Here is a 13,489-nt window from a genome sequence, read left to right as displayed (position 1 = left end):
GTTTCCCCGCAACAACTGTCATATAGTATTAGGGTTTCGTTGCTTTCTCACGTCACCTAGCTTCCCCTCCCTCCCTCCCTTTCTCCCTCCCTCCCTCCCTCCCTCCCTCCCTCCCTTGTATGGAAACTGCCTCTTCTCCTCCATCCTCTTTACAGTCCTATCTTCAGTTCCCTCTACAGTTCTCTACAGTTCCCTCTGGACCCGCACGTTAGTAGAAAGCAAAGCGCTGCAGTTTCTTCAATGCTTTTGAGGGGGGTCACGGATAATTACAGCTGTCAAGAGGCTAATGTGGTGACGCCCAGGGAGCTCCAGAAGGCATTGTACATATTCGACGCGGTGGGGTCGAAACGACTTTCTTACGTCGCCTTTCCTCTCTGACTCGCTCCTGTCATATATACACACTTTCTGAACCACCCACGACGCGGTGTGCCAGACAGCAGCAGCAGAGGTAAAGTCGAAGGAAGAGGCAAAGAAAGCTTAGCTTACAAAAAAAATATTTTCTCACCATTAAAAGGAAAAGCAAAGCGCAGAGCCCAGCCCCACTGGCGAACCACTCGGAGTAGCCGTCTCCAAAGACCTGGGCACCATTCTCCGTCTGCATCAAGGTGCAAGGCAAACATTTGAGACTGCAGCAAAAAGCGGCGGGGTAAACAAGCACAGATGGGTGTACTGGAGGCGCTGCATGCAATCTTTCTTGTCTCTCTCTCTCTCTCTCTCTATAAATAAATAAATAAATATATATATATATATATATATATATATATATATATATATATATATATATATATATATATATATATATATATATATATATATATATATATATTCTGCTAGGCTTTCTGCGCGTACATAGTGCAGATTAAAAAAATAATATTCGGGGGTTTTGTTTTACGCGCAGAAAACCACGATATAAATGTGAGGCATGCCGATTATGAGGCGACTCTGAATCACTTTTGACCACATGGGGATCTTTAACATGCCTGCGGCCGTCGCTGCCGGGATTTTATCCCGCGCCCTCGGGTTTAAAGGCGCAACGCCAAAACCACTACACCACCACGGCTTGCCATAGGACAGATTTCAACGAGATGTTACAGTATATGAAACATATGCTTTCAACGCCATCGCAACCTTCTTTCCTACTTTAATAACCACGTAACAACGTTTTTTACATTTTTAGTACACAGACATTCCTAGTGGTTGGGTTCCTGCCCTTGCAGCTTGAGTAACTCTTTCTCTTCATGATGTTTTTCCTCGCCCGCAGGTCGAAAGCAACGCAGCGTGTATTACGCGGGCGCGCTGTCGGGTTTCGACCAGCCACACATTTACCTTCTCCATGCCGAATGCATGTCACGCAGCTGTTTTCAGGCAAAGTCAGCCAACGGACAGAGCGCATTACTCGGTCTCTTCGAGCGTGATGAAAAGAGCGCGCTGGCAGATAGAGAAACATAAGAAAAGACGAGACGTCAAGTGGGCCCAGCAGCATGTCTACAAAAGTGGTTACAAAAGCTGATGTTACAGCCATCGCGACACGGGTCCAAGCAAAGGCTGTCTTGGCTGATCGACCCACTTTCTGGAATCCTCGGTGCTTTAACAGGGACCCTGTAGGCCGGGCGCTGTTTCATTTCCGCGGACGCGCAGAAGCAGGCTTCATGGCAACAGCATGGAACGCCACTCCCACGCATTCTTGGCGTGGCGTCGACCGGCGTCGCTGCGTCCATACGGCGTTGCGAAATAGCCACACTGCTATTATTAGCCGAGGTGCGTACAAGGTATTCACTACTCAAAAGGAAAACCTTTCGTCGGAAATTCTGCGCTGTCGTCGCACGGTGTGAAGACGCGCGCCGGAAGTGGGCGGTGCGGCCTCTATAATGCATTGGAAACTCGCTCCAGCTGGCCTCCAACTTGCGATGGGAACGGAATGCAAAAACGCTCATGTGCCGGTGCCACGGTGTAGCCGGTGCAGACGGTCGAAATTAATCCGGAGCCCTCCACTACGGCGCGCCACTCATAAACCATTGTGCAGTTTCTAGGCGTTAAACCCCATGGTTTCTTTGAACTGGCAGTTCCTTTTGTACTAGCGAACATTTGTTTACACTCAGAGAGACAGCTAATTGTTGACAGGCAGACAGACAGACGGACGGACGGACGGACGGACGGACGGACGGACGGACGCACGGACGGACGGACGGACGGACGGACGGACGGACGGACGGACGGACGGACGGACGGACGGACGGACGGACGGACAGACAGACAGACAGACAGACAGACAGACAGACAGACAAAAAACTTTAATTGGTCCTAAGGGACTACGTTGTCGTAGTCGCGGGCCGCACCCGCGCTGGGGGCGGAAGACCGTGATCTCCAGCCCTGTCGCAGGCCCTTTGGACAGCCCGAAGCTGGACTGGAAGTTTGAAAGAAGGTAGAGAGGTCGGCCTGAGCTAACGCGCTCTAGCCTGCTACTATACACAGGGGGAGGGGGAACGAGAACGGAAAGGTGTGTTGAAGGATGATTCCATAGAAGGAGGGATGTACAACGGCGAAAGCAAGTTCAACATTCTGATGATAAGCAATAAAAAACATCATCCTTGAAGCGACCATCGGGTTCCGTATCTTGTCTGTAGTCACTAATTCAGGGGAACCAGGTGCTTCAGCATTTTTTGAACGACTTCCTTCTAATTGTGCTTATCTCCTTGCTTGTCCATAGTGTCACCGGCTTCATTGGCGCTATCATTCTTGGTTTCATGGCGCAGAGGACCACGCAGTACGGTCCGCTGTCATAGCCATGGGTCTAGAGGGCATCAGAGGTCATTCCGTCTCTGTATCAGCTGGTGAAGGCGAATATTCACCGCATGCTCACACCGATCTTGAATTAGCAGTAGGCACCGTTACCGTCCTCGACGCACGCACAGGCAGAGGTGGTCGTGGCGCCTGCGCCCCGCTATGTAGTAGTTCTGAAATGGCTTTGTGGCGCTTCTTTCGCGAGCATTGGTAACTCTGGCGAACAGATTGAGCAGCCTATTTACGGGAAGGTCTGTCTCTTGCCACTTTTCGAAGAATACGAACTTCTTGTTCCATCTTCGGGCATTCTTTCGAAGTCGCTTCGTGAGAGCCAGTACAGTTGAGACAATTTAAATGAAGACCCATCACAGTCGGTGGTAATATGCTCTCCGCCGCAACGTGAGCAGGTGGCTTTATTGCTTCTACAAACAGCGCTCATTGTGTCCTATATTTAGAAATTTCCGGCACTGAAGCGGCTTCGGAACGAATGGTTGTACACGATGTATCACTTAGCCCACTTTGACAGACGCTGGTAATGTCGAAGAAGCAAATGTTACCTTGATACATCGGGAGTTTCCCAAGTGGTGAATCTCAAGAATGCGCACCGATGACCTCAAAATACTCTTGAGGTCCGCATACTTGATTTCAAGCTCCACGTCGGAAATCACACCAGTCGTTGTCTCCTTCCCGTAAGTAATAAAGAAGCGGACGGGGATCGCGCTTAACTACGGAATTCTCTTTAACTTCTCCAGTATAGCGAAATTTTTCACATCTATTGTTAGGGTGTTCTTGCGAGCGTTGATCCTGATCTCGTTGATATGCCAAGAGGCCACGCTTTCAGATATTCGGTTAGAAACTGCGTGCTGAGGGAGTTCATGCTCTGTGATGTCGAGAGGGGCACGTAAGGAACCACGAAGGATTCCTGCTTACTCTGATTTGATAAAGTTGTCCCAGTCGACATACGATGCATCTTCTTCATACGGCGGCCCATGGCTACGGTGTACTCGCTGTCAGAGTCCATGCCTTGTGGCGTTGAGCACTTCCAGGAATCGAGCTGGTTCGAGCTTCCAAAGGCACGTCGTCCAAAAATCAGCGATGAAGTAGCCGACTGACCTCGTTCGGGTGGTCTTGGGAGCGTCTTCTCGCTCATCCTTGATGAAATGACTCTCACGAAAATGACAAAAACGTAAAAAAATGCATAACAACGAGAGGCCTACAGCACCAGTGAGCCCTGGGCATCGGCTTCTGGTGATCCATGGCGCGGTGAAAGGACGTCGTCAGGACTTCATTCACAACACGGCGTTCCGAACAAGCCACGTCAGCACCAGGACCGGCCATTACTAGGGCAGCCTGGACGCCCCCCGCGGCACTAGTGGCATCCGCCTGTCGTGGGCCGAGGTTTGCGTCCGCCAGCAAGCGATTTCCAAAAACCGAGGAGTCCGAGCGTGAAGAGCTCCCCGCCGAGAGAGGATCGTGCCCAGGCAACAATGCTCACTGGGTGGTTTTGCTGCGGCCATACCCTAATAGCGGGTGTGAGCCGTTAAAGCCTAGGCAGATCTACGGTCCACCGGGACACAGTCGTTATTTTGGCGTGAATACCAGCGCAAAGGGTCAAATTACGACTCGACTAGAGGCAGAGGAAGTTTACGAAACACGCCCGATGAAAACTGCCTGCCGAGCACAGAAAACACTGACCTTCCCCTATGTTATTTAACATTTTGCTAAGCACCATTCCTTTGTCTCCGGAAGTACATGTTTATGTTTATGTGGACGATATGGCATTTTTTTCCTTTGCAAGCAATATACATTCTCTACAACAGTCGTTGCAAAATTACTTAGGAATGCTGGAGACATGGCTAGAGAGATTAAGTTAAATATTAAATATTAGCAAAAGTGCGGTCTTAGTCTTCCCATTAACTGCACAAGTGCATATATCTTTGCAATACCGATAGGAAATCATTCCTCAAGCTGACGAAGTCAGGTACCTTGGTGTTATTCACGATGGCAAACTCACCTGGCGCAGTCACATTGAACATATTAAAACAAAGGCAGAACGAGCCGTAGCTATGCTTCGCCGGCTCAGCCAACGCCGCTCTGGACTACGCAGGGATACCTTACTGATTATTTATAAAATGTATGTTCGGCCCATATTAGAATTTGGCTGCGTAATATTTTCCGGTGGCCCGGCCTACAAAATTAAACCTCTCATACTTTTAGAAAGAGAAGCTCTACGGTCATGCCTCGGGATTCCTAGATTTGTTGCCAACGCTGTTTTATATCAGGAAGCCCATATACCCACCCTAGATTGCAGATTCCGCAAGCTTACGGTTCAGACATATTTAAAAATTTATGAGTTTTCAAAAAGGCGTACGCAATATGCTTTTATCACTGAACCATATGAGTTTTTTCAGGTATCGTGGTCAAGATTCCACAGTCCTCAAATATTATTTGTGCAAGCACAGTTACAACAATTGGATGTGTCCATACGCCAAGTTTGTCATTCAAATAAAGACTTAACAGATCTCAAAATTGAGTTCGAGGACATATTTCCGAATCATGCTAAACTGTTACCAAGGCGAGATTTAATTAATATCTTACACAACCACCTATACCAACTAACCACTGAAAATGTAATAGCCACTGACGCCTCTGTGTGCAATGAGAAGGCGGGAGTGGGGATCTTCTCTGAATCTCTACAATGGTCTTACTCGCTTCGCCTTCCCGATTTCACACCTATATTTCAAGCAGAATTATTAGCGATTATATTAGCGTTACGAAAACTTCCCCAAAACGACCCATTAGCTGTTATTGTGACCGACTCGCTATCTGTATGTGCAGCACTGACTGCATCTTTAGATACAAGAATTCAAAGAACCTTTCGTTCGATGGTACCTTCGTACTTACGTAAAGTATGTTTGCTTTGGGTACCGGGACATCATGGGTTACACTTGAATGAAATGGCCGATTCACTCGCACGAGCATCCCTCAACGGCCTTATCATATTTGTTTTGCCGACATAAGCTTATTTCACCGCGGCTAGGTAAAGAAATTTCGCTATATCTCAAAACTCTGCAACATCCATACTAACACCGTCTTCTGATTTCCGCCATCTTGGCTTCCCATGGAATAATAATTGGTGTCCTTCAAGACAATTGGAAGTTTCTTTTACAAAATTGAGATGCCGTATACCTATTTACTTACACAGGTCTGGTCTGGCTATGTCCCCTCTATGTTCTTTTTGCAGTGCTCCTGAAACTACCAAACATTATTTTCTCTCCTGCCGCCGCATTATAAGACAAAGAAAATTATTAGCACACTCATTCACCAAACTTGGGCTATCGCTAACCTCGCTAACCATTCTTTCTTTTGATGCGACCTCACTGGGATCCAGCCACAGGGATGCTTTTCTTGCAATTTACAATTTTATTAGAGATACAAGAAGAGCACCTTGCTGACTTTCCAAAATTATCAATATTTTCTATTATTTAATTTATTTACGTTAACTTATTTTATCAACATTCTTCACAATATTTTCATCACACGTCTAAATTACAGTTCTAGTCTCACGCTCCACAATTTAAATCTAGTTTGGCTTTACTTCTAAGCATACGAAAAACCGCCTGCTTCTTGGCCAATCCCCCATAGTGGGTATGCGCCACTGTCTGGGACACAAGACAAGACAAGCTCCGGCTCCCGGTAGAAGCCACCTAATCATTATAGTATCTTTCATTGCTGTAATCCATCAGTTTAACATCGTAATCTACGACAATTCCCGAGACATTTCACGCTGCCAAGTGGCGGGGCGAAACATAGTGGAACAAGCAGTGGCACTTACAGCGGCGATTCCAAGCACGACCATGCCGACGACGCAAAGCACGAGGTCGACAATGGCAGTGACTACCCACGGAAGCACGAGCTGGGCACGTTCCTGAGTCAGGTAGAGAGAGAGAGAGAGAGAGAGAGAGAGAGAGAGAGAGAGAGAGAGAGAGAGAGAGAGAGAGAGAGAGAGAGAGAGAGAGAGAGAGAGAGAGAGAGAACTTCATTAATGAGAGACAAAGAAACAAAATAAACAAAAGCAAGAACAAGCGTCTAGTGCAACACAAGATGGTGGTCGAGCTGTCTACCAGTCCTTTTCGGGCACATTTCTGATGTACTGAATGAAGGCCGGCCAGATGGTTAATTTTCACTCTGCTTGGAGGCGAAGTGAGCCAGACACGTTGGGAGCCACGGTCAAGGATCCTCTGTGTATTGCTTGGGTTTTTGCTAAGGTATGGCGGGCACGTGGGTTGTAGTCTTGACTTTTTCGCTTGTTGCGAAAAACTCGCTAGATGTATTAAACAGTTATTACTTCGTTCTTGTTGTGATTTCCAACGTGACTTGCATTTTTTACTATGAGATGTGCACTGGAACTCTCGAATTGTTGCGATTGCCACCGATTGGTTGATTAAGAACATAAAAGCCGACGTCCTGCATTCAACCATAGGACTGGGCCCACGTTCACAAAGGTTATTTCTCGCGTGAGAGTTGTCCACGATCGGCTGCCGCGGCAGCAATTTTCTCGTTATCACGGAGATGAAGATTGTGAATTGGAGACGCCTGAACGACGACCAGCGACGAAGAGCTCTACTGATCAAAGTTTTGAGAGTATGGCCCCGCGTTGTTAGCAGCGTCGTTCAATGCGGCCACCGCTGAGTACCAAGTTTGCCCCGTAAACAGCTTAGACTACTCTTGTACGTTGTCACCTTCGAAAGAAAAAAAAATGAAATAGAAAAAAAAGCAAATAATTATATTCTGGGGTTTTTATGTGCCAGAACAACGATTAGATTATAAGACACTCCGCTGTAAGGTACTTCAGATTAATTTCGACCACCTGGGGTTCTTTAACATGCTCCTAAATCTAACAAGTACGCGAGCGTTTTTTTATAGTTCGCCGCCATCGAAATGAAGCAGCCGCGGCCGGGATCGAACCCGCGACCTCGAGAAGCGCATGTGCCATAGTCACTGGAATACCGCGAAGGGGGGGGGGGGTAGGGGCTATCCGCCTTCATGGCTATCGGTGCCTGTCATATCTACGTTGCAGTACGCTGTGCTTAAAGTGTGCTCGAATGCGCACATTTTTGAAAAATTTTCGATATACATTAGGGTCTTCAAAAATGGGCCACATGCGAAGCTCGACAGCCTCTTGTATGCGGCATGGGTGACCCCCCTGAGCACACAGCCCCGTCATATTAATCTTGCTGCCAAGACTTGCGCCAGTGGTTCCTTTTACTACAATCAGGAGGGATTTTTGTTAAACGTTGCAATTGTGGGCACGAAGCCAACGATTTTTGATGTCATTTACATTTCGCCAAGGGACTCTCCTATCAGTTTCAAGATTCTTGCTCACAAAATGTGACCGCACGAAACTGCTCGTTATGCATATTCGACTAGTCGTATCGGAGCACTCCGGAAGCACCTCAAAGGTCGCGTATAGGACAGCAACTAGGCATTACTCTTACTGCTACAATGATATAGACTTGCAATGGCGACTATGAGGCTAGAATATCGCTATTTCGCCAGCTTGTTCTTTTCATATAGCTTTATTAAGCTGTCTTGCACGACCTTAAGTAACATTGTCAGAGCCCTCTGAAACATCAAATATGTCGTAACAAAAAAGGAAAAACGACCGAGAGAGAGAGATAGAAGAAGAAACATTAGTCGAAGAACCGCCTGCAGCTCGTAGGTTGTTATCAGGGAAGAAACAGCCTGTGCCTGTGTTGTTGGCTGTTTCACAGCCAGCTCGCGTGACAAACGCGTGTTTTTTCGGCGAGTCTTTGCGCCTTTAGGTACGCATTAAAGCGATGATAGAGGTGCTTGACACCCGGATTTCCCTATGGCGCGACTGCAGCTTATCAAAGTCTGGCGTCACTACGTCAATAGACCACACTCTAGTTTCCTTGCCATCCGCTGATGACGTTATCTCAGCTTGCGCGTCACTGCATCACGGAAATATACCGTAACTCATATCGTGCGTTTTTTTGCAGATGGGTTTCGCAACGAGGGGTATTCTTCGGGTACATCGTTAAGGTACAGCTGACAGATCCGAAGGACCACAGGACGCATTTCTGTCCTCCCACTTGAGAGCGGCGTCGCTATCACCGTAGGACGCAAACATCACCGATAGGAACGCTGTTGCAATGACAAGTTTCACCCGGATGTCGTAGGACTCCGTAACTTACGCACTTATAGCTAGACGCAGGCCTGTGCTGAACTCCCTTTCATCACACCCTGCGAGCACGTTTCATCATTGTCAAGGTCGTTTTGCGCGTCATGCCGCAACACAACGCTGATCAGAGGGAAGCTATAGCGAAGCCAAACCTTGAAGCTTCGACTTCAACGCTTTGCAGGGTATGCCGACCATATCTACTTTGGACCTGCGCTAGGGGAAAGACAGACCGCGGAACCTCACCTGGGGATGTGAAGTTGAGAACTTACCAATCTGAAGACTAAACGATGGCACATGGACAATATATTTCATAAGTCGCTTTTGCAGTATCTCCACAAAACGGGTCTCCATGCTTATATATGTAATTTCGTTCCGACATTACAGAGATACAAGCTTCAATGATACGCTGGAGATATTAGCCTGGTTAATCGCCTGACAGGCTGCTCCAGGTGCTGGGTGCCAAGTAGCAATCCAGGTGAATAAAAAAAATGAACGGAGAGAGAGAGAGTTAGAGAGAGAGAGAAAAGAAAGAGGTAGTTGGAGAAAAAAAGAGCGAGGGTTCCAAAAGCAATCTCATAAATCATGTAAACCATCAAAAGCGTTCTGTGCTGACTTACGATCTTTGATCCCCAGATGAGAAGAACGCAAGTCGAAGTCCTCAAGAGGCAATATATACAAGGAAACAGGAATAGCATTGTGTTCACTGCAAAAGAGGAAAATCAGAACCACAATTCTGAAATGGGTGGCAATTTTGCCTCGTTTAGTTGCTAAATGGCATTCAATTAGTTAACACAAAAATAATTTGTGCAGAAAACTTGCGCATAATGTTACTCCGGTTACTATATTTCGTTTAGCCGTACAAACAATAATGACACAGCTGACCTTTAAATTATTCCGTTGACTGTGATGTGCGCTGGTATCGCATCTAGGCCGTGAGGTGCTCCTACTGGCGTAGAGATTGCGATCTTATACTTTGGCCAGCTTTCTTTTCCTTCAGCTTTCGCAGTGATAGCATCACTATTAAAATATTTCTCCCGTGCAGTGCACGAAGGGATTCGACGTCTCAAAGCCACACTTCTTGCAAGAGCCGCTTGAAAGGAACATTTTACTCGCGGGTAAATTTACTCACGATTAGAGAAAAGAGAAAAGTGTACACTACACTTACACTAGAGAAAAGTGTATAATAGCTGTGTCTTACCAGTACTCACCTACGGGGCAGAAACCTGGAGGCTTACGAAAAGGGTTCTACTTAAATACAGGACGACGCAACGAGCTATGGAAAGAAGAATGATGGGTGTAACGTTAAGGGATAAGAAAAGAGCAGATTGGGTGAGGAAACAAACGCGAGTTAATCACATCTTAGTTGAAATCAAGAAAAAGAAATGGGGGCATGGGCAGGACATGTAATGCGGAGTGAAGATGACCGATGGTCATTAAGGGTTACGGACTGGATTCCAAGGGAAGGGAAGCGTAGCAGGGGGCGCCAGAAAGTTAGGTGGGCGGATGAGATTAAGAAGTTTGCAGGGACGACATGGCCACAATTAGTACATGACCGGGGTTGTTGGAGAAGTATGGGAGAGGCCTTTGCCCTGCAGTGGGCGTAACCAGGCTGATGATGATGATGATGATGATGATGATGATGAAAAAAGAAGCTCTGCGCAAGTGTCTAAGTCTGCAGTGTGAGTTGTCGATTTATATATTAGTAAAATATTTTGCCTGCATAACTGGGCAATTTACTCCGCAATACTTCGCCGTCACTTGCACGAAGCTCAATCCTTCCGACATCGGAATGAAGACATCGCGTCAGGCATTTGAAGAACCAGCGACCTAATGCTGTCTTTTAGCTGCATACGCGTGCGCTTTCGTTGTCAGTGCTGGAATGTTCGGAAACTCTGCGAAGTAGTACTCGCGGCTACAATTGTGAATTAATGACATTTTTTCTGCTATGGACGAAGTCGGAGAGTGTCATGTAGCCACTCTGATCACAATTAGATAGGGGCGCTAAATTTTTTGTTATCTATATATCACTAGAGGGATGGCCTCTTTAAACTATTAACTGCACACCGTCTAAGCGGGACGCCAGGGGCAAATACTGATTAAATTGGGATTTCAAGCTACCTAAAGATAAGCACGTGAATAGCCTCGTTTTGTCTTAGAAGAGAGAGAAAAACGTGACGCCCCACAAATCAAACGCGTGATTAGAGAAGCAACCAACTGCTTGTGCCTACCTTTTCATCGCTATGCGACTTCGACTTTATCAATAACTTCTACGATGGCGTGAGCTATGCCGTACCTTTGGTGGACCCATTGTTCACGGGCGGCAGCGGTAAACGGTCTCCCCTTTCTCTCCCTTTCTCTCGCGCCCACACGCACGCACATAAAGAAAGTTAGAAACAGAAAGAAATCTATAGTACTGGGGAGAGGGGGGGGGGTCGTTGGGTGTGTAGGATGCTAAGAGGACTGTACTTCTAGTGCCGGTGTCAGTGAGCTGAGAGAAATATGCAAACACTATAGATTAACAGCCTTGCCCTCGTCTTCGATGCCAAGCGAACGTGCCAAGCAAACGCAGGGCCTTCATTGTATGCCATCGCCACTTACGGAAATCAACACTTGCAGGGATCAGGAGGACACTAAAGGTCGCAGAACTCGCGGTGTAGGCTAAAGGAGCGAGTGTACTGAGGCTCTTTGGCGGCATCATGAGGAGAGGCGGGGAGAGCGTCGATAAGAGGGCAGTAATGACTCATTAGTGCTGACGGCAAAAGACGGCAGCGTCGGCCGAAGAAGAGTGGCGAAAAGATCTTCGAAGAGACTTAGAAGCGGAGATGGGAGTCGCGAAACGACAAAACTACGCGCCACGCACGCTCAGAGAGAGATACAGAATCAGGCAACGCGGTATACAGATTGAGAGAGGTGATAGAAAACGAAGGTGTACGAAGAAAGCCTTTTATTTCGCGGCACTAATTTTCACAATTTTCGAGTAGCTTGAGTGCCCCCTTGAAACACTGTCCCCCAGGCGAATGTCCCCGCTTTCCCGTCAAAGTCATCATCCCTCTTTGACGCTGCGAAATTTGGTAGTCACGAACATGCGCGATGCTAGCGTCACGTGAGATGCATGCAAGATTATACCTTTGCTTATTATACATTATGTCCAGTGGGAACTGGTTGAATGAGAGAGAGAGAGAGAGATAGAGAGAGAGAGATGGATTAAGGTAATATATGTTTGAAGAAGTAACAGCGTTGGACAACGCGGCGTGATTGAGGCAGACGAAGCTCTGCCTCTTAACCAATATATTATTGCGCATACAGCAATATTTATTTATTTAATCCCGGCCACGGCGGCCGCATTTCGATGGGGGCGAAATGCGAAAACACCCGTGTGCTTAGATTTAGGTGCACGTTAAAGAACCCCAGGTGGTCGAAATTTCCGGAGTCCTCCACTACGGCGTGCCTCATAATCAGAAAGTGGTTTTGGCACGTAAAACCCCAAATATTATTATTATTATTATTAATATTTATTTATTTATTTATTTATTTATTTATTTATTTATTTATTTTCCCTTACAGGTTTTCCCAGGAACATTGAGTAAGGGGCTTGAATAGGCAGGAGGGATAGGAGAACATGCCACAGTATGAATGCATTGTCAGGAAGATAGCGACGATGGAAAATTTAAAAACTGCACAACTAAATGGCCGCCATCATCCACATGCAAGACACGCGAGTTCCTTCGTGAGGAGCGATACCGAAGGCACACTCACCCACATATCGCCTTTCTTGTCGATTCGAAAGGTCTCATACTTATTTCGTGTACGCTGGTCACCATAGCGACTTCGTTTGCATTTGTCGAACAATGCACAACAACCACACTGGGATCTATGCACGGCTAGGTGGCTGGCAACCCACCACTTCATCAAATTTGAACGTTCTCTTACGCGGTCATTAATACAACGGCCAGTTTGACCCATTTAGCAACGATCGCACGAGAGGGGTGTCACACTACGTTGTGACAACAATCAAAAGGCTTTTTAGCGTGTTTCTTATCACATGTGTGGAGCCCCGTGTCTTCCCTATTCACTTTTTGGCGCATACTAGCGAATTTTTTTTTTGCATGCTGCCTATTCAAGCCCCTGTGTATATTGCTGCACGCGCAATAAAATATTGGTTGAAAGGCAGCGCTTCGTCTGTCACAGTCACGTCCTGTTGTTCAGCGCTGTTACGTTTTCTTCAGACATACGCCAATTAGCCCAAGTTGGCACATTATTGAAGGTAATATAGTCTGTCCCACAGCATTTTCTATACTTACTTGATTTTATGGGAATTGCAGTGTTATGCCGAATCTTGTCACACGAAAAAAAGAAACACGAGAATGTCCCAAGTGCAGTAGACTTCACACACCGAGGAGCTGGTTGCATATTAAAGCAGGGGATTCATTTGCGTCACGTCCAGATCGTTTGATTCTCAGCTTAGTCGAGACCTTGCACGGACTGAGGCACTCGCTTATTCTT

The 13,489-nt window shown here is 46.8% G+C and overlaps 1 protein-coding gene across 3 annotated transcripts in view; it reads right to left on the bottom strand.

Moving 5' to 3' along the window:
* LOC142571686 (uncharacterized) overlaps positions 1-13,489 on the bottom strand; it is a 50,013-nt gene that overhangs the window by 10,788 nt on the left and 25,736 nt on the right. For 2 of the 3 annotated variants that reach the window (XM_075680219.1, XM_075680220.1), the window contains exons 3-5: positions 9,604-9,689; positions 6,617-6,709; positions 506-595 (exon numbers count right to left, since the gene is read on the bottom strand). In XM_075680219.1, the coding sequence (XP_075536334.1) occupies positions 506-595; positions 6,617-6,709; positions 9,604-9,689 (269 nt within the window). The remainder of the gene's footprint in view (positions 1-505; positions 596-6,616; positions 6,710-9,603; positions 9,690-13,489) is intronic. The other variant, XM_075680221.1, reaches the window with a different exon arrangement.

This window comes from Dermacentor variabilis, chromosome 2, assembly GCF_050947875.1.
Source record: "Dermacentor variabilis isolate Ectoservices chromosome 2, ASM5094787v1, whole genome shotgun sequence".
Lineage (NCBI taxonomy): Eukaryota > Metazoa > Arthropoda > Arachnida > Ixodida > Ixodidae > Dermacentor > Dermacentor variabilis.
The sequence above is the reverse complement of the archived record's forward strand: the minus strand, read 5'-3'. Positions and strand labels throughout refer to the sequence as shown.